We start from the raw sequence: 23,660 nt of genomic DNA, 5'->3' as shown, positions 1-23,660 counted from the left end.
CAATCGCATAATAAAAGAAATGCAAGTTAAAATAGTAACTTAACACAAGTGACCTATCAGATTGACAACACTCAGGAAGTTTTACAACAGTGTTAGTGTTTGGGTGGGGGAGAAATTACATAAATATAAACACACTATACCTTCCCGTGCTTACTTGTAAATGAATGGACTATCTTTTGAGTGAATATGTAAAAATCTGGTAACACTGGTAAACAGGGTCAACTGGGTGGTGAGGCGACATAGTTGAGAAGGGAGTGTTACATACACATCTGTATTTTTCAAATTTTTGATCTATGTGAACCAATTATCCACATAAAGAAATTAGGAGTGAATCTGATCATTTATCATTTGACTTGAAAGATTTTCCACAATATATTGAGGGAAGAGAGACGCAGAAAATTGTGTATTGTATGCTCTTGTCTTTATAAAGCAAACACCACCAAATAAAATCCCTACATGTAGTCATATATAGAGAGATATCTGGTATATGTACTTTTTACCATTATACCATGTAATACGATATGTTATATTGTATATGACTCTATGAGCATGGCAAGATATGGAAGGTCCTGTGATTGTTAACAGTGGTTGTTTGCAGAATCTGGTGGAGGGAGGGAGGGAGGTAAATGAAAAGACGAATTCAGAATATGTCTGACATTTTTGAAAGAAATAACCCTATGTGTGTGTGTGTATGTGTATATATATTATAAAATCTACCTATATCTATAATATATATAATCTATATATCTATCTAAAACATTGAACAAAAAAAAAAATCACCTGCAAGCCACAAGAAAATATAACTATCATGACTCTGTCCATGAGATAGAACATGAAAGTGTGTGTTCACGTGTGTATATATGTATATATGCACATACATATATGTAGAAAGATGGTCATGGAATGTTGAGGGTGATTGTTTCAGAGATGAAGGATTTGGGGAGATTTTTTGCTTTCTAATATTTAGATGCATTTTAGTTTTTCGATAAAGCTGTTTTACTGTGGGAAGGGAAGAAACTGAAACAAGAATAATATATATTGTTAAATCATGAGGCTCATTAATTCAAGGCCCGCCCTCCTCTAGAGTCTGAGTTCCAGGTGAATTGCTTTAATCTGTTTGGAAACTTAGCAGAAGCAATCATCTTGGAAATGAAAAAAGAAGTTGTGATGACAAGGACAGGACTGTGAGTGTGCAATTCTGCTGGTGCCTCTGCTATTTTTGCTCATTTGCTCAGATTGTTGGAAGAGAATCTCTTCCACTGGGAGGTGGAAAGGAAGAGGTCGGGGGAGACATCCCTTGGCCTTGTGTTGCTATATTTTCTCAAAGCCATGGGTTATATTTTAAATGGGGTTACACTGTTCTAAACAAATATCCAGAATCGACATTTGGCTGAATTACAGAATTCAACCTATAAACCTGCAGTCACATTTCTATTATTTAATGATCAAGTGTTCTCTATGATTGAAAGGTAAATCCCCAATGGTTACTTAAAATGGAGACATACAAAGACAAACCAGACAAGTGGTGACCAAACGAATACAGAAATGGTATTATTGATTCCAGACAAAGTAGAATGGAACAGTATGTGGAAAAAAGAAACATCACCTGTGAGCCACAAGAAGCCTTGACAATTGTGACTTTGTGCATGCACCATCAAAACACAGAAAGCACAAACTGCTAAATCTTCCACTATGACTCTGACTTGATCAAATCCTCCTCATATTTTTAATACATTCCTCTAAGAAACTGACAAAAAAAACCCAAACAGGTTGTTGAATATTGTATTTAACTAGCTTGATTTTAACAAACACATAAAACATTGTACCCCAAAACAGAGACTACATTCTTTTTGGATGTCCCTGAAACATTTTAAATAGTTGACTAGTTGACTTGGCTAATATCTAAAGTATTATCCTGTTGTTGGGGAGGAAGAAATTTTCCTCTCCCCTTCTAGGTTCTTCTGGCTGGTCTAAGAATTAAATTGACATGAGATACATTAACAAGGAGTTCAAGAGTTTCCCACTAAACTTCCTTATGGCAACTGGTACAGAGCTAGTTCCCACGGCTAATGCTCTGGTAAGCTAGATTCCGTTAAAAAAAAAAAAAATAATAGAATATCCCTGCTTTCACGAGAAACTTGAGCACCTTTTCTCTAAAGGCTTCCTGAAGGAATGTGTTGGAGACACTGACCCTTTTGCCTTTATCTAACCCCTTTTCTGTGCATCTGCCAGTCTATCCACTCTCCCTCTCCCAGGAAGAGAAGAGGCCCATCCCACTGGTCAGAACACAGGACGTCCACTGGACTACATTTTCCCCATTAGATAAGGTTCCTTCACCTCAAGATCAGCTCATTCCTCTTGTTTTTTCTCCTGCTACAAAGCCTGCACCTTCCCCTCTTCACCTTCCACTAGGAAGCTAACTCAGTGCAGGGCTTTCTTTGTTGACAGGTTCTTTTAAGTTCGTGGGGTAAGAAGGACTCAGCTGGGTTGCTGAACTCAGCTCTTAGCTAAGCACGCATTTGCCGAATTCATATTTCTGATAGTCTTCCAGATACACGTCATCTACAAGTAATCTGTCCTCCCACTCTCCAAACTGTATACCTCATTTCTCGCACTTGCTAATGATACTGGCTAGTGCTTCCAAAATAATGTTAAATAACAAGAACACAGTGGAAATGCATGTTTACTAACACGCTATTGGTTTATACTTTGGGGAGCATGTACAAGTGGAATCTGATGCCAGCAAGTCACAGATCAGCCTTGGGGAACCACCAAGCTCTATCATCTTCATCCATTTATTTCTTCAATCTGGCCTTGAGGCATCCTGCTATTTCCACACTCCCGACAGAGTATGAGGTCAGGAAAATGTCCTAAGGTTCTGTGAGCCAGGCTGGACCCCCTTGTTATCAACGGGGCGGGGAGTCTCAGCTGTGGAATGTGCTGGTACATTCTTTGGTTAGAGCCCTAATCACTTGGGCTTAGGCTATTTAAGACTGAGTTCTCCCAGCCTCAGAGCCATCATCACTCCATCCAGTGCTTGGGACAGAGTCGACTCTCAGATGCAGGACCCTCCCTGTCTCTCATCATTCAATTCTTCCTGTCACTGTCTCTGAGTGGAGAAATCAGGTTCTCAGAGATTCGTATCAGCCTTCTGTCACCTTGAGTGGGGTTAGGGAGCAAAGATGGGCTTGCAGATCTGACCAGCCTGTCTCCACTGTAGATGTTCCTCGGGGCACAAGATTATCAAATGACCCAGATCAACCAGGGTAACACAGCAGCACAGTTTTTACAGGAAAGGAGAAGTCAAGCCAGAGGTGGTTGAAAATGTATTTATTTTTCTTCAAATGCTTTTTTTCAAGCAATAAATAAAAACAGACATGTTGACTTTTCTAAAAAAAAAAAAAACCAAACCAAAATATCCCCTAAACTATATACATCCTACAGAAATACAAGCATATCAAATGTAGAAATGACATCACTCTGAAAGATGGGGCTATTTACAGAAGTTACAAGTATTGCATTGCTGTCTTGAAGAAGCCTCTTTCTCACATGACTCAGAAACTCCAAGGAAGGGCACAGTTCCCCCGGGGGGAGGAGGGTACCTTCAAAGAGGTGGCACTCTCCATTCTGCTTGACAGACAAGGAAACTTTCAAGGTAGATCATCGACATCCAGACACTGTGTTCAGGTCCTGACAATGTTCCACAGACCAGCTGACTCTGAAGGAGCGTGAAAGGGCGCCTCGTCCAGGAGCTCACATGCCCCTTGAGCACTTGACAGAAACCACCTTGTCCCTCAGCTGAGCCAGTGACAAACACCTGGCCATGGTTTCTGCGAGAAAAGCTAGCTCTGTGTTATCAAGACCTGGCCTCCAAGAGCACCTTGCCATCCAGAAAGCAGTTTTCCAAACTTGGTTACACAGGGAAAGCACTTGGGGAGCTTCTGAAACACTGATGCCTGGGTCCCTCCTCCAGAAACCCGGGTGTACTTGGTCTGGGCTGGCCTGGTAGCAGCGTTTCAAAGCCCCCCAGCTGAGACTGCTGGGCAGCCAAGGCAAACCTTCACTTTGCTAACTAAGGGCTTGGTGCCCAACGTCCAGCCTAACGGCCCCTTTCCCTCACATATTAATTACCTGTCCCACCGCCCTCTGTCCATCTTCCAAGGATTTTACATTTTTTCTCATGACTTCCCAACGCTGTGGAAACCTCTCTGAAATCAGGCTGGAATGGGCACCTGAGGAAAATGGCCTCAGGAGGCAAAGACCGAGGCTGGGAGCTCCTGGCCAGCAGCTCAGCTGAATACTGGCCTGGGGGAGGCAGGCCCATTCCCCACGGCTCCTCCAACACCCTTGGCACACAAGACGCAGGGAGGGAACTGGCAGTGTCCTTCAGTCTCTGCAGAAGATCCAGTGGGTCTATGGCCTTTTGGAGTCAATAGCACAGCTTTAATCAGTGAGAGGGGCAATTGTTTCTGGCCATTACAGAAATTTTGCATCATCGGAGATCACTACATGGGAGAGATGCCTGTTGAGACCCATCGGCCACTGGGACTGACCCTGCGGTGCTGTCTTCATCAGAGCTAGCCAAGCCACCCAAGGGGCTTCTGATGGGAGAATAGGGACCTTAACTCCCCATTTCCAATCAAGCCAGTTTCCTATTTTCTTTCTAAGAGTTTTAAGACTCACATTGCTATCAAGTACAAAGAAAACAGCTTTATAAACAGTGGTTTGACATTGCTGACAGAAGACTTGGATTGGAAAGCAGGGAAAAGACATGGCTGGGGTGGGTCCTGGGCTCCGACTGTCTGGCAAAGCAGGATACACAGGTTTTGGCAAATGCACACTCGTTCTGTAGAAAGTGAATCTGTTCTAAGCCACCTCTCCCCTCCTCAGGCACCCCCTCCTCGGGTCCACCGTTTGTTGAACCCCTGCTATTCCAGCTGTCGAACCCACTTGACCTCATTCATCACAAAACATGAAGCAACGTCCAGGAATCAAGGAAAAAGTGGAAACGTCTCTGAACAGGTCTGTTGTCCAGGAACCCCAACACTCCCCCCCCCAATGATTCAGCCAAGCAGCTCCCAGGGAAGGAGGGAGCCTCGTGCTTTTCTGAAATCAGGAATCGGGAACTCTGGTCACACCCACAACAGGGCTTGACAAAGGCAGGACAAACGATGCCAACGATGTTTATGGAAGGAAATGTCACGAATCTGATCCTGTCGGGGTACAGGGATGAAAAGGGGCATCCCAACACTGTTCTGACACTGAGGCTTGAAGTTATTTACAGGTGAGCAAGAATGTTCATCACTTAGATCCTCAGAGGGAGAAAACAAAACAAAAAGCCAAACCAAACCAAACAAAAACATGCTCCTGTTTCTAGACAAATTTGCAATTACATCTAATCTGACACTCCATAGCAACATTGTCCACAATACTACAAATTAAATAACACGAGCTTTGTCTCCCCCCCCCCCAAGCCCAACCCACCTTTCTCCAAAGGCCATTCCCCCCTTTGGAATGGCCCCTGAAAATGGCATTATCCCAAGAAAGGGTTCTAGAATGGCACCTGAGTATGCTCCGGGTCCCCGTCACAGGAGCCGAGCAGCCAGCTCCCAAGCAGAATCTGCCTGAGTCCCCACTCACCCTCTCCTGCCGTCCTAGACTTCCACGGGACCTGAAATAGGGTGTCCATTCCCCTCTTTTTATTCAAGATGGCTTTGAAAAATATCCACCTAAACCAGGAATTTTAAGAATGCAAGAATTTGTTGGTGTACTTCATTCCAAGAAAACCCTCTAAAATTAAAAATTATGATTTATGCAAAAGAGAAAAAAGATGGTGCTTCCACTTCCAAAAGGCTCCATTTCGGGTCTGTCTCGTCAGAGGGGCTCCCCAGTGGCCTTGCCAAGTAACTCACTGCAGAAAACTCTGAATTGCACCCAATTTTTTTAGGAGCACCTTACATTATATAACATTTCTCACAGATAATATCCAAGTTCTCAGGCAGGTCTATGAGAAAAAAAGCTCTCACCGCCAAACTGAGCATCAGAAACGGTTATATTCTCATGGTTTCTAATCGCTTCAGTGGTTCCTGTGCCTAAGAACCAACTTCCAAAGGACAGCCCACACTCCATGTTGGCGGAAGCAGCCTCCGCGGATGTGCGCATGGGTGGATTCGGTGTCCCGGATGGAGGGAAGGGGCGCGGCCACCAGCCGCGCACGAACACTTAAGGACGCCCTGATTTAAAAGTAGTTCCTTCCTTTCTTCCTCCGCCCACCTCACCCTCCCAGCTTCTCTGCGAATGCAAGTTGGTCACCATGCTGACTTGTACACACCACTTCCTAACTGCTTTGACATCTGCATGCTACTGTGCTCCGCGGATCCACATCAATATAAATATTTCTAAATTCACTGTCACTAGACTTTTTGTACTTACTATGAGGAAATTCTTAATAAATATTTTTATTTATTATTAAGCATGATTATTCACCTGTTGGTGACTTAGAAAGGAAAACCAGGTCCTAAAAAGATTTCTTAAAAAAAGAAAAAAATCCTGTAGCTACTACGACGACAAAAGGACTAAGCACACAGAACCAGGCACTTCTGGCAAACTTGTTATCTTCTGGTCCCTTTCCCTTCCCTCCCTCCACCCCCCTTAATAAAATTGAGTGGGCACATTTGCCAGGATCTGTGGGTTTCATAACTTCAAGCCTTACTGCTTAAAAAAATGAGGTAAGAAATTCCTATCTGAAAAGTAAAACTGACACACAAACCAAACCCAGGTCTTCCCTGCCTGTTGAGGAAGCCGTTATTGCTCTAAGTTGGAGTGTTTTGTTTGTTTGCGTTAAATATGTATTCGAGGTCCTTATTGCCCTTCTCGCGGGGCCCCGCGGCTGGCCCAGGAGAAATGGATAGAAGGAGCTGGGTCGCCTGCCCCCTGCTGGTCAGTCCCGACTCGCTGCCCACACAGGGGCCCACCCCACCTGGCTGAGAGCCGACTGGTTTGGGTCTAGGGGCGTTCCGAGGGCTCTAACAGCTGGGGGAGGTGGTGATGGGGCTGTGCAGGTACGGTAGGCTGCTGGGGGCCGGGTGCACCCCCACGGAGACCGGGAAGCTGAATACGAACTGCGAGGTGGGGGTGGGGGTGGCCTTGCCCCGCTCGCGCAGGGGGCCCGACGGGCTGGCGGCCTCCACCGCGCAGGACGTGGCCAGCACCTGCGACTCGAACTGCAGCAGCTGCCCCATGAAGCTGAAGTTGGGTGAGATGATGCTCCGCCGCTGCTTGACGAACTCGAAGGCCTCCTCCAGCCTCACTCGCTTCTTCATCATCAGGTAGGCCAGGCAGATGGTGGCCGAGCGCGAGATGCCGGCCTGGCAGTGCACCAGCACGCGCCCGCGGCGCTCCTTCACCGCATCTGGGGCAGAGAGCAGTGCGCAGTCAGTGCCCGCCTCCACCTATGGCGCGGGCAGGTGGCCTCAGCCAAAACGAGGGTGTGGCGGGGAGGATCTGAGAAATGTGGGCTGGGGCCCTCCTGCTGACCCACTGAAGGAAGAAACCCACGTGGGAGGGGCATCGGAATTCCACCCATTCTGAGGTAGTTTTGAGACTTAACCAAACAAATGTACTATGCTTAGGAAATGTGCATAGCTAAAGCCAGTTACATCCTGACATACAGGGAAGGGTTTTCATTTGCAGAAATGAAAACAATGGCCCAATTCTCCCTTTGTCTTCCTCCCTATCCCCAAATTATCCTCTCTGCCCTGGAGACGAGGAAAAGGCCATTGGCTCTCTTAACTAAGGGCACTTGCTGTTTACGTAAGTCCTGCTGTTCGTGTAAGTCCGTCTTCCGATATCTCTGCCCCATGCAACAGCCCACGGGCAAGTCTTCCTACTAAGGAAGAGGGGAAACGGGCCTGGATACAGCCCTTCCTAAATCCCTGCTTCCACACACCAGTTACCAGCGGCTCGCTCTCCGCTCCCATCCTCCCTGGCCCCCAGCCAGCCTTGGACCCAGCACCCCGCCAGAGCCAGCCTACCGATGTACTCGATGGCCTCCATGAACCAGGAGCTGATGTCCGCCTTGTGGTTGTCCTCCACCGGGATGCACTTGTACTGGTAGTGTCCTTCAAAGTGGTTTGGGCAGTCGGAGGAGACGTTCAGCAGGGCGGTGATGCCCAGGGCGTCCAGCATGTCTCTTCGGGCAGCATGGTAGGCACTGCCGAGGTAGAGGAAGGGAAGGATCTCCACGGGGCCCCCCTGCACCAGAAAGGGAAAACACAGACCCCCCCCCCAACATCATGAGTGGAAGACAACCAGGAAGAAGGCTGGGGGACGTAATGCGGGAGAGGGAAGGCAGTCTGAGGTGGTCTTTCCCAGGCCCTGGGGAGACTGCCTGTGGACACCACCCCTTCAGGTTTCCCCATGTCCTGCTGGAGCTCCTGGACGGAGTGATGGGCTCAGTGGGACTTCTCTGGCTGAGAGCTCGGCTCTGCACAGCAGGTGTAGGCCTTATGAGCCCCGCCCGCTGGTTCATGCAGCCTGCCTACCTTCCCCGTGGCCAGTGAAGCGGCAGACGACGCTGGCGTCATCCCACTGTTTGTGACACGAAGAGCTTCCACCTGCTATCACTGAGCTATTTGTGGTGTAGCTTGGGTTCTTACTTGGTTGGCTACGTCTTTACTTAGCACATCACAAACAGGTGCCATGGTGGCCTCACAGACAAGAGGAGGGATCCTGGCAAAATGAGGTCACGTTGGCTTAACTAATGACACTTCTGAGTCAAATCAACACAAGTGATCTGGGATTTGGGGAGCAGAGTTGCTGGACCCCATAAATCCACTCTTTCTCCATCTAAAGGAAAGGACTGGAAGAGGTGGACTTACAAGTAATGTCCTGGCGCCAGCTGGTTTTCTTCGGAGGAGAGTTGCCTGACCATTTACGTCCATTTAGCATTTATGACTGGCTTGTGTGTAGGGTGCACAGCCTGACTGCTGGGAACTGGGGCTGGGGTCTCAGCTGCCTGCAGAGCAGCTCACACACTACTGGCCTCACTCATCTGCCCAAAGCTCTAGAGGCTAAACCAGGGACTTGTGTCTTTATATTTGTTTCTTCAGTAAAGGAAATAATGGAAGGAAGGGGAAGAATTTCAGGGAAGGATGGGCTCTACCTAACATCGCACCCCAATACTAAGGGCTCAGCACAGTGTCCCCAAATTGAGGCACCACGTCCAAAGCCTTTAACAAGCAGAACTCTGAACAGAAGCCCCGCACCTGGTCATGCAGTGGGGTTCCGCAGGAGCTGCAGCCCAGGTCCAAGGACTCAGCCGTGCTTGGGGGCACAGCCGCTGGGATGGCTGCCAGGGCCTTGGTTTTGGAACAGAATTCTGGGTACTCGGAGGAGAACCTCTCATAGCCACCTGTAAAGGAGAAAGATGTTCAGGTTAATGGGGTCACTGCGCCAGCAGGAAACCAGAAAGAACTTGAATCCTATCCTGATTGAGGAGCGCCATTGGGAAGCTGGGGCTGGTTGCACCCATATTTGCCACTGAGTGGCGCTGTGGGCTCAGAGATAAGGGCTACGGCGACTGTCAGAGACGCAGAGACTATATTCTACCCAGACTGCATCCTGACGGCTAGAAGGAAAGCTTTAGGAACAAGACTTCGGTTTGGGATGCATATACACAAAGGAGGATGTGCAGGGGGGAATGCAGAAGGCAAGCTTTTCTTAGGATGACGACAAAGCATGGAAGAAAGAATAGCTGCTGGGGGTTTCCACAAGCACTAAGGCAGCCAGCAGCCTTGGGACCTACAAAGATGTCTGTCATCCTCCAACTCCAGCCCTTTCAGAGGTTCTCCAATGTGGGAGAAAATAAAAAAACTATGACCCTGGCACCAGCCCTTCTGGATCTCAGCAACAGAACAGATGCCAATCACATGGTCTCACAAGCAGTTGTTCCATCAACAAGGGGCCAAAATGAAAGGAAACAGGCTTAAATCTAAATAAATCCTCTTTGCTCCATACAGGTTTGGGGCAAGGGAGGATTTCCTGACCTGAGAGTTGCTAAGCTCTGGAATGGTCATCTGTGGGATCATCTTCCGTGGAAGGGAGGTGTTTTAAGTAAGAAAGATAAACGGCCAATTTCTCTGGAACAGTGTTAGTACCACGCAGGAAAATGCCGGCTGGGCAGGGGTGGGCAGAGATGCAGGTGGAGGCGGGAAGGGAAACACACCAAGAGGGACATTCAGCCTGTACCTCTGATTTTCTTGTGATCTCTGGGATCCTGCTCTGCAGGAAACTAATCATCTACTGTCAAGGTTTGGCCCTTCTTGTGTTTTTATTTTTCAGTTTCCATAGGACCAGAAATGGATTATAAATTAATCCAGTTGGGTCTGCAGGTTGCAGAACAACCATACTAATGGACCCATTCAACTGACGGTCACGGAGGTCACTAGCACCAATAAATCTTTATGACTGAGTGACAGGGTGGGTGCACTGTTCCCTATCACCGTTCATAGCAATTTTCCAACATGTCGACATGTGACAATTACTTGCCCCGAATCCCAGCCCTAGAAACTACTGCTTCAGAGAGGAAGGAAAATGACCGTTTGCCACATCATAAGGCTAACAGAAACAGGGCAGACATTTTTTCCCCTCTGACCAGAGGCTCTATTCCCCCCACCGCTCCCTCTCTCAGGATATAAATGGACATCTCCCTGGTCACAGGCCTGTGCTCCTGCTGAGTCATAATGACCAGCCTCCCTGGAGGGAAAAACCTGCTGGAGGGGCCAGTACTGCCCGCTTCAGACGTGTTGGTGGCCTTAGTGGACTTTGTGTCACAGGAGCACCCCTGCCTTCCATCACCCCCATCTGTCCCCTTTCCCTGTCAGGCTGCAAACACTGCTGTCCCAAATGCAGTGCATGGGGGAAGAAGAGCCAGCAAGTGCCTGGAGCTGAAGTTCCCACGATAGGCCTCTGGGATGCGGAACTTTGGGAAGGGCTTCCCTTTGGAGAAAGTAGAAGGAGAAATGGGTCCATCAACAAATCGAAAAGCCATCCCTTGTTATGCTATATAATTCTAGAGATTTGAAATATTTTCACTAAAATAATCTGTGTATTTATTACATCATTTGAGCTATTAAAATACATTTTTTCAAAGAGCTGTAAGACATGAATGGTACCCTCCAATGGGTCATCACCTGGACAGGCAGGCCAACAGTCAGGCTTCAAGGTCACAGAGGAAAAGAAGCCCTGAGGGCGGCAGGAGCCAGGAGCCTCAGAGTGGTCAAGAGAATGTTCTGCCCATTGCTGAGAAGGTACAGGACAGGGCACCAGACTCAAGTTCCAGAAGAGCCCAGCTTTTGCGGTCAGACTTGCAGGTCCAGGCTGAAAGCCAGGCCTGTGAATCATCAGCTGTGCAGCCTGGGTCTGTTGCTGAACCTCTCTGAGCCTCTTCCTCATCTGTAAAATGTGATTAACAGTCCAGGCCGAGAGCCACCTGCGAGGACTGATAGAAACAATCAGTGCTCTGCACCTGGCCTCAGGGAAGCACGCACGAAGTTTTCCTTTTTTGGTACCTACGGGGGACTCCAGCTCTACTGGCAACTCCTCAGGCTCTGGACAGCTTTCTCCTCCTGGGCTTTACTTATTTTTTCCAGTTGGAGTCTTGAGAGCTGGTGGGTAGACAGCAGAAGGCCAGGTACCTGGCATTTCCTGAGCCCTGCATCCCCTACCTGGCCAGGAACATCCCCTATCTCGCAGGGTTGATCATCGGTCAATCTTGGGGTGCAGCAGACCCTGCAGAGGGGTCCTGAGCCTACAGCTGACCCCGGGGGTGTGGAGGGCAGGGAAGGGGGCAAGTGGCCCAGAGGCCAGACCAGGCCGGAGTGGGGCTGTTTGCCATCTCCCCCAGGCTGCTCATGGCAGGGCAGAGACAACAATGGTCAGGAAAAGGCACCATTACAATGAAGCAGAAAAATGACTGAAAAGTCAGTCCTTCTCGGGGATCTTCAGAGAACGGTCAGAAAGGAACTAAGTGATGAAGCAGATTTATTCAAGGGACAGGAGCAGCAGAAGAGTCACATCCTTGATGGTGACAGAATGGAAAGGGTTTTCCTTCCTGAGCTGTCCCTGGCTTTGCTGGGGGTGAGGTGTCAGTGGCTAGTAGTTAGAAGGAGCATCACCAAAGGACCTCCTTCTGGGGCCACGGAGCTGCACTCAGGCCAAGAGCTCGGATGAGTAGGACATGCGATGGTGGGGCCCAGAGCAGGTAAGGCAAGGTGGTGCAGCTGTAAGGGACCATTCAGTCCACATCCCAGGAAGCCCTTGGGGTCTCCCATCCACGTTAATAAAATGATAGACCCTCTTAAAAGGAAATGTTCATTATGCGTTGGTGTGTGTCCAAGCAGCAGCCCTTGAGGAAGGTGTGACCTGCCCCAGTTTTACAGAAGAGGAAACTGAAGTGCAAGGTGGCCTCAGGTAAGGGCGAGGATGGCCTTCAGCCCGCTGGTCCCAAAGCCCACTTCTAACCTGGCCAGCAGGAGCCCACCCTGCTGCTCAGTCTGCCTCCCTGGTGGTCCTTCTCAAGTGAAGAAAGAATTTTCATGCAGAAACAGAAAGGATGTGAACAGGGAACTGCTGATATTTCACCAAACTCTGCTTCTTTCCAGTGCCTCCCTGACCACAGGTAGTCATGAAGGAGTCGTGACCAGCATTTTTTAAAAATTTGACAAAATAAAATAGAAACTACTGGAAAGCATTGCGTTGACAGAGGGTGTAATTTCCTGGCCCTCCAGTTTCAGGCATGTCTGGCCCTTTACTGGGTCATGGCGGAAATGAAACTGAATGTCCTTCTGTGGGTGGGGTTGAAAAAGTCTGACCCCTGCTCTTCTCTCCTCGGTGCTTCCCCGCTTCCCATCCGAAATCTGTGTGGGGACCACAGCACAGCCCTTCCAGTAAGAGCTAGGTTTAGATCCCCACATCTCAGCTCTGGCTGTGGGAGCCCCAGCAAGCACCTTCCCTCCTAAACCATGTCTTCTACCCTCAAAATATAAGGTTCCAGCTATACCGTCTCTAAGTCCCAATATTCTGTGATCCTGAATGTCCACCAACTACTTATCTGCAAACTGCAAACTGACAGCAGGTGCCTTAACGTCTGATTTTTATCTTCTGAACATAATTCACAATACATATGCCAATGAATTCCCCCCTGGTTTTCCCTACGTCCTATTGAATGTAATTCTGTAACAGATATGCTGACTAATTGTGACCATTTTTTCCCATGTTCTTATTTAATAATACAGTCTTAAAACTCTCATTTTCTCATCTTAATTTTAAAACTTGAGAGTCTGGGGGAGGGGAGGGGAGGGGAAGAACTATAATTTTCCACCCGACTTCTTTGAGGAATAACCACAGCTACAGTTCAGTTCTGTGTTCTTTTCTTTTTCTCACACACACAGCAAGGCAATTTTCAAAGTTTCCTGAAAATGAGGACCCACCAGCCTCCCACCCATGTCTGGGTGGAGAGTGGATGAGAGATGGTCCTTTAGAAAGGGCAGGCTGGGGTGGTGCTGGTCCTCTCACCACAACAGGACTTTTAAAGCTGTCTGTGATAGGAAAGACTGTCTCGGTGGTGACAATGTCATGGATCTTAAAGTGACCGCAGCCTTCTTCTCATTCCCCTCTCAACACTCAGAATATCCCCATTCACAGATAGGCTCCTGGCCTTGCTCTCCCGGGACATCTTATCAACACAAGGCAAATGTTGCCCAGCAAGAAAGTCTGGGGTCATCTGAAGGTCCTTTGCCTTTGAGAACGTCCCTCAATGTGAGTGTTGACCTAAAAAAATGCCCCTAGAGATGCTGAGCAGTATTTACAACTTACCTAAGTGAGCTTCTTACCCTGGGACTCCCTGCAAAGACCCAGGTCCCAGGCCCGCTGGCTGACACCTGACGCCACAGTCGGGCTGGACCCAGTTTGCGGCCCCTTCCATGCTCTCTGCTCCATTCAGCCAAGAGTCAACATTCCTTCCTGTCAACCTTCCTCTTTGTTAGGCGGAACTGCTTCCCAGAAAGAAAACCAGATATCTGGTTTCAGATGTTCTGATTTGTTCAAGGAATTTCTTGGTTCCTTAAAAATGCCACCTTCTCTCCTTCCCTCAGTCCTCTGTGCAGCGCACCTTGGTGGGGACAGCCCACCTTTCCAGAAGCATCCAGGATCAGGCTGTCACTGTCAGTTTACACCTACGCCCTATCTTTAGTTGCTTGGTTGGTTGGAAGCATCCAGTTCAAATGATGCAAAGAGTAGTGAGTTTGCCTCATTCCTTTAACTCCTTAACGCCTGACGGCAGGGGTTAGAAATTTACCTTAAGGCCTACCATTTTTTGTAATTCTAACAATTTTCAGCTTCCATGGGCATTGTGTCCTATTTGCAAGGAGAAAAGCCAGTCCTTTTCCTTTGGGTGAAAGAGGTGTTTGACCTTAGCATCCCTCAGAGCTGTGCTGTTTGATGCCACTGACCTCCTGGAAATGAGGATGGGCGGGGCAAATGGACATGGAGTGAGAACAGGCAGAAGGCCTGACCCCCACCCACAGCATTCATGATGGGCCTTGGTGGCTGATTTCTCTAGACATGCAATGTCCAAGTCTGTATCTTCAGGTCTGGGGATGATTGGGAACGTGAGTTCCAACCTAGAGGGAGAAGCTGGAATATTTGATCTTCCCAAGTTCTCAAAGCAGCTCCGGAACAGCTTTGAAGTCAGAACTAGAATAATACGTGACAAAGGGCATGGGCTGAGATGAATTTTAGGCAAGAGGAAAAGTAAGGTAATATTTTTATACCTGAAATCATCATAACTGACTGATGTGTTATTTGGGAATGTGAGAGGTAAAGAATGACTTCTGTTGGGGTAAGAAAATGTTCTTTTTGTCTTTCTCTACTGACCGGGGGCAAGGGAGGTGGTGAGGGGTGTCTAAAACTCTAATCCAAGGATCTTTGACAGAGAGAAAAAGGGGCTTCTATGGGGATGTGTACTCTGATAAAAACTGGAAAGCTGAAATTTCTAAACTCTCCCTAAAAATCTTACATGATTTTAAATAAAATGAGCTTAAAAAAAAAAGTTTATCCCAAAGGGTAACTTTTACTAGCTAACAGACCAGAAAATGTGATTTGGGTTACTGCTTTTGGCAAAACTTGGGTAATATTATGAAATATAAAGGCCAGGCAGCATTTCATTGATACTAAGTAAAGTTTATTCTTAAGTATGAATTCTTGCCTGTGGTATTAATTATTAACTACCTGCAGTGAGTAACCAACTGCCCTTTAAAGTGGCAGAAATAGAAAAATTGGCTTTTTTAATGCAATTAATTGGTAAGAATGACGTAGCCTGGGGCCAGGAAGGATAACAGACCTTCTGGAAATAGCCAGCTGTTTTACTGTCCCTCCTAGGGTGGCAGACACCAGCAGTCTCCCACTGGCATTGCGTCTGACCACTTTTACTCCACACCCACCACTGCACATGAAATGAGATGCACACAAAGGCCCACTAGCTGCAAAATAGAAGGAACAACTCTGGTGGGAAAAAATTACCGAAATTACCCAACCCCTAATCAACTCAGGCGCTTACTACAGATAATCTAAGGGGCCTGTCTCCCCGTTTCCCTTTAGTTTCCTGCCCCCAGAACCCCCTGCCAGGAACCCCCATTTCCTGCCTTCCACTGGCTTCTCCAGGGAACCGGGAAGCAGGAGGCATTGCTGCCCTCCCCAGACGCACCTTCCCGCAGCGCTGTGGGAGCAGACACTGCCCATTTCTTTCTGCCCTTGCTAGGGATGCCTTTTCAATAGAAGGTAGAGAGAAGGAAGAGGAACTGTGTTAAGACTGCTTCTGCTTAGCACATAAATGAAAATAAGCTAAGTTGTATAGAATATGACCCAGTTAACCTCAAAGATGTTCTATCATCACTGCAGAAAAAGCTGGAAGGACTCTCCGCCCCCGTGAATTTTAGGCGGCTGCTTCCAAAGGCAGGCTCCTTTCACTTAGAAAGACCTTGCGGTATCTCTCCTGCCTCCTCCCGGGGTGGGGGTGGGGGGTGCTGTTCATGAAGAGAGAGAACTTCGACCCAGCGGCTCAGGCCTAAACGCTCCCCATCTCAGAGGATGTGGAGTTCGAGATACAGAGGGCCATCCTCTCTGCCCGCACCAGGTCAGACAACAGGAGGCAGTGCAGGCCTCGGGAGGAAACAGCCCTTAGATCACTCCTTTTCCGGTGGTCAGGCAACTTGCCAACCGCCAGGGGACTGTCGTTTTACCCAGAGGCTGCCCGTCCTACCCTGTCTTCACATTGGCATGTGCCTCGCGCCGGGTGGCCGGTCTGCGGAGAGGCTCTCGGTACCGATCTGGCTCCGGGCTCTCCCAGCGGGATTCGGGGTAATCAGGGAAGGGCCGGGAGCCCGAGGAGGAATCCCTAAAAATCTGTCTCCCTTCCCGGGAGTGGGGCCTAAGTGTCTGCGCACCCGGAAACCCTAGGGCGGTCCTCTCCGATTCCTTCCAGGAAGAAAAACAAAACGAACCCAGACTCCACGTGCGTCTACCCCACCTCGAGAAGGCTCCTGGGTTCAGGGACCGCGAAGGCAGGCGCGCCGTCGGGCTCCAAATCAGGAGCGACGGAGAGCAGCGCGGCACCGAGAACACCGCGGCCAGCCCCTGCCACTCGAAGGGACTTCCGTCCCTGAGACTTTCTCTCATCGTCCCCACGAGCGCCAGAACCAAGGCAAGGGAGGGCTGGCGGTGTGCTCAACAGCCCGGACCGCACCTTGGAGCTCTGCCTAGTCGAGGACCGCAGGGCTCCCGACACAGCTGGCGGCCCGGCCGCCGGGGCCCCAGGCCCCTGCGTCCTCGCCCCGCTTAGCAGTCGGTCCTTCCGGTGCAAGGCCCTTCCTGGCACTTTCTCTTAAAGCGCTTGGAGGCGAAGGGAGGAGGGTTGGGCTCAACTGGAGGTGCCAAAGGCCGCCCTCGCAGAGAAAGAAAAATCAGCAAAATCGCCTTAGTAGTTCAACCAAAGGTCAACAGCAGCATTTCCCCAGCAGCTGACAGGTCAAATGGCCAGGAAACAACTGCCGAGAACAAAGCCCCCCGCTGTTCACGGGGGAAAGCCCGGCCTGTCGGCCCTGAGCAGTGTTGTGCTTTTTGGAAGGGGCGGTGGAGAGAGCTTTCCGCCGCGCCTCCGGCCCCATCTCCTTTCCTTTAGAGGGAGCGTATCGGGGGGGGGGGGGGGGACAGGAGGGAGGGGGCCGAGGGCGCTGGCAGGGAAAGGGGCGGCTCTTTGACGGCCAGGGTCCGAAACGCCTCTCGGCTTGGGAGGCGAGGACCCGCCGAGGGCGAAGGAATGCACGGAATGCAGCGCGAGAGGAAGGGGCGCCCCTACCCCACGCTCCCTGCCGGCTCCCTGCCGCCCGACACAGCCTGGCAGGTGCGTCCAGCGCTCGGTGCCTCCAGGTGCTTGGGTAGCCCTCTGCCCTTGCGGGGTTTCCGACTTGCAGACTTGACAAGACCTCCCCTCCCCAAGAGTTTCGCACTTACGCACGCGCCGCCATCTGAGAGTCGGGTCTGAACAAAAGGTCAGACTTCTCCGCGGCCTCAGTTTAAGAGGCCCAGTCCCGCCTTGCGTTCCCCCAAATACTCGGACCTCCAGCCTCCCGCTCCCGGAATCTGGGTCTGGCTCGAGGCGGGAGGGGTTGGCCACCTCCCAGTGGAGCTCGGACTTGGACAACAGGAGGGGAGATACAGATCGCTTCACGCCATCGGCAGGGCCGATCCTACCCCGGCGCTCACCCTCCTTCACCCCACTTCCCAAGTCTCGGGATCTCTAGGTCGGACTCAGTGCGGGGCCCGGACACGCCAAACCAACAGGCCTAACCTGTCCCCCTCCCCCGCACAGTTGCCCTTGGAAGCACTTCCCTGGACTGGAAGGTGGGCAACGCAGCCAAGCCGCTTAGCCCGCGAGGGCAGACCGCTAGTGGGTGTAAACAAACAGAATCGCAGGGCAGCGTGCAGAATTGCAGGTGTCGGAGGCCACGCGCCCTCACCGCCTCTGAGGACTTCAGGAGCTCGCGCCTGCACACAAACGCACAGAATCCTTGCACATCCGTGCACACACCAACACGCACAAAGGAGTGCGCGGGGATCCCGCAGCCACGAGTTCCCCCCAGGCACTTCTCCAGCTCACTAAGGCGCAGGCCGCCGAGCCCCACCGCACTGACCCTCCAGCTCGCGCCCGGCGCCCGCGTTTACCTTTGAGCAAGCAGATGTCGGTGCGCTCGGCGTTGCGGCGCAGCGCCTGCACCACCAGAGACACCGTGCTGTCCTCACGGAGGCTCTCGGCGCGCGGGCTGCGCTCGTCGTAGACGATGACCGCGGAGTAGAGGCCGGAGCGCAGGCGGGCGCGGACCTCCTCCTCAGCGGGCAGGATCTGCTCCAGGCTCACAGAGCCCTTGGCCCGCCGCCGCACGATAGTGTTGCAGCGCACGTTGACGGAGCCTCGGATGTAGCCCGCGCTGTGCGCCAGGAACGGTCTGCAGTCTAGCAGCAGGCACTTGCCGCCGCTCAGCAGCCCCAGGGCGCCGTGGCCGCCGCTGCCGCCCGCGCCACCGCCGTTCTCGTCCCGGTTCATCAGCCTTTTCAGCACACTGCAGTCCATCTCCCGAAGCTCCTCCATCGTCACCATGGTCGCCGGGAACCGCGGGTGTTGGCCACGAGAGAAGGCGAAGGACGCCGGGGCCAGCTGGGCTGCAGGAAGGGGCCGGGCAGGAGCTACGGGAGGGCGCGGGTAAAAGTGGCCGCAAACTTGGCCCCCAGGGGCTCCCACGGGTGAACCTCTTCTCCCTGGTCCCCTTCCTACCGAAGCCTCGAGGTTACATAGCAGTCCGAGCGGCCTCGGGCGCCAAGCAGCACAGTGCCGAGGGGGAGGTGGCGGTGGAGGGGAGTGTGTTTACAGGAGAGGACCGAGGGCTCCCTTCAGCTGTCGTCTCTATTGTACTTTGCCCGTTGTGCTGCTTCTGCCGGCACTGCCGTTCCGGCCGCCGTTCTCCACGAACAGCCGGAGCTCCGCACTCTGCCCCAGCCAGAGTTTCCTCTCCTAGGCTTATAGATTTATTAATGCTCCTCAGCTCTCCCCCGGGAGGGGGCAGATTCATTACTACCTCGCGAGGCCCCGCCTCTTTCCATTCTGGGCCTCGCGCCCTGCCCCGCCTCCTCTCCGCTCCCCCCGCCCCGTCGGCCCCTCCCCCTCTGCCTGCCCGGGCGCGTGAATGGAGTGCCGGCAGCTCGCGCCCAGTCACGGGGACGTGACGTCACAAAGAGCGGAGTAAACAAGGAGAGCGACGCTCGCCGCCAGGCCCATTCATAAAACCGAGACCTAGAGGAAGAGGGAGGAGGCCTCCGACCCGCCGGCGAGCTGCAGCGCCCGGACTTTGTGAATGGAGAGCCGCGGCGCTTCACCCAGGCCTCCGCCGCGCGCGTCCAGCCGGACCCAGTCGCGGTGCGGCCACCCCACACTACTGCGGCTGTGGCGGCAAACGGCGGAAAGAAACCGCCATCCGAGAAGCCGTCCTAGCGGAGGCCTGGACTAGGTTTTGAGATTTCATCCCTCTTTATCTCCGTGCTTCCCGCCTACCAGCCTCTCAGGTGTCCCATTCGTACCCAAGTGGACAGGGGAACGCTGCACCGCGATCCAGCTGGCCCAGCCTGGCCCTCCTTGCCCCAGGCTCACGGAGTGCGTTCGGCCGGCCTGGCGTGTTTTTCAATTGCGATTCCTCAGACGTTAGCTTCTGCCTGAGCTTGATCGATTTTCATCTTAAACCATTAAATCAGCTTTATAGCTTCCCAAGGAACGTGGGCAAACCCCAACTCAAGATGAAAGAGAAAGCCCTCCCGCCCCGAAGCCCAGTAATAGAAGAGAGGTGTTGGGTTTGTTGCTTTACAACCCAGAGGGAGGCATTAATTGAATCCGGAATGTTGTTCCCAAGGAGGAAGGCGGGAGAACCACTCCCTTCCACGCTTCCTAAAGATGTTTATTTAACCCCGATGGGAGAAAAAAGACCCCCGACGTTTCGGCTTTTGGGAAAGTCCTCACCCCATCTTGCACACGTGTAAATTGTCTTCTCAGGAAATGACAATTAGGGTTCACATTTGGTGCGAAGCTAGACCCAGAGAAATTGAAGTGTAAAGGATTTAATATGTTCCGGGGCCGATTCCGGTTTCCTCGCATCCTTCTTTACAGGTCATGTCGCAGTTTTCCAGGCCCCGCTTTTCCTTGTGCATTTAATTTCCCAGAGGCCGTTTTTGGCAGGAGGTGTGCGCGCGCCGCGGTAGGGACACGACAGAAGCCAAAAATTATTCGCCCGACATCTTGCCAAGTCTTGTTGGTGATTATTAACCACCAAGCGGGGACTCGCTCCGGGCCTTGGTGGCAGCGGGGTCGAGTCCTCCACTCCAGGTCGACCGAAGCGACGCCATCGAACCCATGGGGTCCCTCCCTCCCCCGACTCGGCCTTCCGCCCCGCCTTTGTTCCCCGCGGAGCGGCTCTCCGGAGCTGTCACCTCCGCCCCCAGGGTCACCCCTCCACTCCCCATCTTGGCCTCGGCGGCGGCCTCCACATCCGAGGATCCCCTCCCACTGCACCCAGAATCGCCAACACCTGGCCCAAGCTGAGTGCGTTGTGAGGCTAGCCGCTTATCCCTGAGGATCCTCCTTTTACCTCGGGTTCCAAAATGGCTCTGCAATGTACTTATCCTGCTCTATTTAGAATTCACTATTTTGCTCATCGTGGATTTTTTTGGGCGCTAATTTTAATTGCTTAAAAAGCACTACATTAAGGTATTTATTTTGACCACTGACTTTTGGGCTCCCCCTTGTATTTTTGCTCACTCTAGTCCCCGGCCTGGAACAAGCCACCACTACGGACACACCGAGGCCGCCAGACACTGAGGAGGGGAGGTCAGCGGTCAGACTCACTGCTGGGAAGGGGTCTGTACTCCCTCCGGGGGCAAAAGGAGCTTCTGTCCGGTTTCTCTTGTATTGAAGCGGTCGTGAGGCTCTGGGTAAAAAAAAAGACTCCCTCTCCCTAGTACACCAGGAGCTCGACCTTTCCGAGAAGCCCCCAAGCCGCGACCGTTCCGGGCTTTCCCGGGCCGCCCTGGAATCCGGCCTTAGCCAGGGTCGCTTCCAGAAAAACGCCTATGCCTTTACAAGGGCTTGCACTCTGAAGAGCCTCTCAGTCGGAGGCAAGTCCGGGCCAACTGCGCACGTGTCGCAGGAGGTAGGAGACGTCCCTGGGCCGCACCGGCCGCGCTCTGCTAGCCTTTGTCTCCCTGGCGCCGGGGGCTCCTCCCCGCCCAGCGCTCACGTGGCCCGTAAATAACAGTCAAATCCGGGGGGAGGAAAATGCCCACCAAAGACTTGCTTTCTGCACCTGACAGTAATCCGTGGTGGTGAAGCCCGTAAATCCCGCAGGCGGTTCACACGGAAGGGGGCGTGGGCGGGCGCGTGTGAGTGCGTATGTCCACGTGTGCGCGCCCGAACCCTGAAGGGGAGAGCGGCTTTCACTTGTATTTAAGCCAAGAGCCGCTTGCAGTATGAACGCCTGATTTTTGAAAGAGAAAAAACAAAACAAAACCAAACCTTTCCCTTCAACTCAGGAACTGGCTTTCAGCTCCATGTATTTCAGCCGAAGAGATTTAAATTTTGTATTTATCCGGGTCCTCTGTAAGCACCCTAGATATTTGTTTTAATTTTTGGTATTGTGAGTATGCAGGCCATTTGGTACGCAGTTAAATGAATACAATGTGAGGGCTACCGATATTGGCTATAGAGGTGATAAAACCTGTCCCCAAATAGTATGCAGGGTGGGGTGGGAACCTTAATCAGTTTACACGCGAACCTCGTGAAACAGGTTGTCAGTAAGCAGATCTTACAGAAAACAAAGGCATTTTGGAAAGAAGACATTGTCATTTCAAAGTTAATTTGACTACGGAAGCCGTATCTGCAGGAGTTGGGATGGGATTGCCCAAGGCGATATATTCTATTTATATTCAGCAGGAAACCTCGGGGTAAAAATACTTTAAACATTCACTGTGACATGTAAATCCAACTTTGCTTTCATCAGACAGTCCTTAGACTGACCTTATTAGTCACTGTCAAGCTTGGCAAAACCCTTGTTCTTGTTTAAGAACATTTCTTTCCAATTAGGAAGTTGTGTGATCTGGGAATTTAAAGCCCAGGCTAGGATCCCCAGAGAGGACTGTGGCTTCTATTCTGGTTCTGATGCCAACCTCTGACTCACTGCCCTGTACCCAAGTGCCTGAATAAAACTTGCCTGAAAAATCATTAATGAATTAATTAAGGTGGCAATGTAAAGAAATATTCCGTGGGTTCCTCTTCCCTGAGGAGAGAGGGGACTTGCTTATTACTCTCAGCTGGAACAGGAATGGGCCTTCTGGTATGGAGCTGTTGGCTAGGCTTCTTATATCAGCTGCTTGGGGAGCTTCCCTGCTGGTGGTGGGAATGCTCAAAAGAACTGAGGCTCCTCAAGGTGAGAAGTCTGAATATACTGTTATGTTTTTAGGCAACTGCTATAGATGGAATTGAGGAACCTCTGTCTTTCCCTGCCCACCTTTGCCCATCAAATCAGGACTCAAAAGCAACGGAAAATCTTCAGTATTTAGACTGAACATCACCAAGCCACCTCAAAAACACAGCCTGAAGCCTTCTTCAGTCCTGACTTTGTCATAGATCTGTTCAGTAGCCTCCATTTATTTTTCTATCCATGATACTGTGGCACTTGCTAATGACTTAAAGTGCTAGGTTTCTAATCCAGGGTCTCTGCAGAAAAGTTTTTTAATACATTGCTTCATTCAGCACTTTATCTTGAAAATGATTCAGCTTAGGCTGTAACAGCATCTAGCTTAGTGATCTTGGGCAAGGCACTCTCCCTGGGTCTCAGTTTCTTCATCTGCAAAATGGAGAGCTTGGGCAGGATGATTTGTCAGATCTAGTTCATTTCCAGCCCTGTGTGATTCTGAGCAGGAGAGCTCTCTGCAGACCTGATACAGCCACCTCCTCCTCCTCCTCAAAGCCAGACACACTAAAATGCCACAAAACGAAGAACTGTCCTGCCTTCTTTCTGTCCTGCTCATGAAGAACAATGTTGGTAGTTTTAATTTATATGTTTAGTCAAGTGCTAACGTCCCAAGCATCTTGACAAAACTTCTTCAAGCTTTCAAAATAAAATTTTGGAAGCAAATACTCCCAATAGATAAAAATGGGCTCAGACTTTTTGACACTCTATATTTTCTTATTCATTTATTCAACAAAATGTTAAACTCGGTGAGGGAAACAAACTTGTCTGAAACACTGATTGTGCCTTCAAAGGGTTTGTAATCTAGTTGGTCTAGACAAGGTGTGATTGCTACCGTGGGTCACTGTAGGGCAGAATCTAATCAATGTCTTAAGGGAAGAACAAAATGTCAGAGGGATTCAGAAAAGAAAGGGATTGAACTGTGTTGTGGGATCCAGAGGGAAATAGAAGAAAAAGGCCACCATGAATAAAATGCATTTCATCTACTTACATGTTATCCTTGATTTCTCTCAGTCCTTTTCTGAAAAAACTTTTATC

The 23,660-nt window shown here is 50.6% G+C and overlaps 1 protein-coding gene across 1 annotated transcript; it reads right to left on the bottom strand.

The window, feature by feature from the left end:
- Positions 1 to 3,313: 3,313 nt before the first annotated feature.
- On the bottom strand, positions 3,314 to 19,134 carry DUSP4 (dual specificity phosphatase 4). The gene is made up of 4 exons (XM_010987975.3): positions 18,280 to 19,134; positions 9,267 to 9,412; positions 8,034 to 8,253; positions 3,314 to 7,411 (listed from the first exon to the last, which is right to left on the bottom strand). The coding sequence occupies exons 1-4, from the start codon at positions 18,710 to 18,712 to the stop codon at positions 7,026 to 7,028; spliced, it is 1,185 nt and encodes a 394-aa protein (XP_010986277.2). The 5' UTR covers positions 18,713 to 19,134; the 3' UTR covers positions 3,314 to 7,025.
- Positions 19,135 to 23,660: the final 4,526 nt, after the last annotated feature.

The sequence above is a fragment of the Camelus dromedarius genome, chromosome 22, assembly GCF_036321535.1.
Source record: "Camelus dromedarius isolate mCamDro1 chromosome 22, mCamDro1.pat, whole genome shotgun sequence".
NCBI lineage: Eukaryota > Metazoa > Chordata > Mammalia > Artiodactyla > Camelidae > Camelus > Camelus dromedarius.
This window is presented reverse-complemented; position numbering and strand designations above follow the sequence as displayed.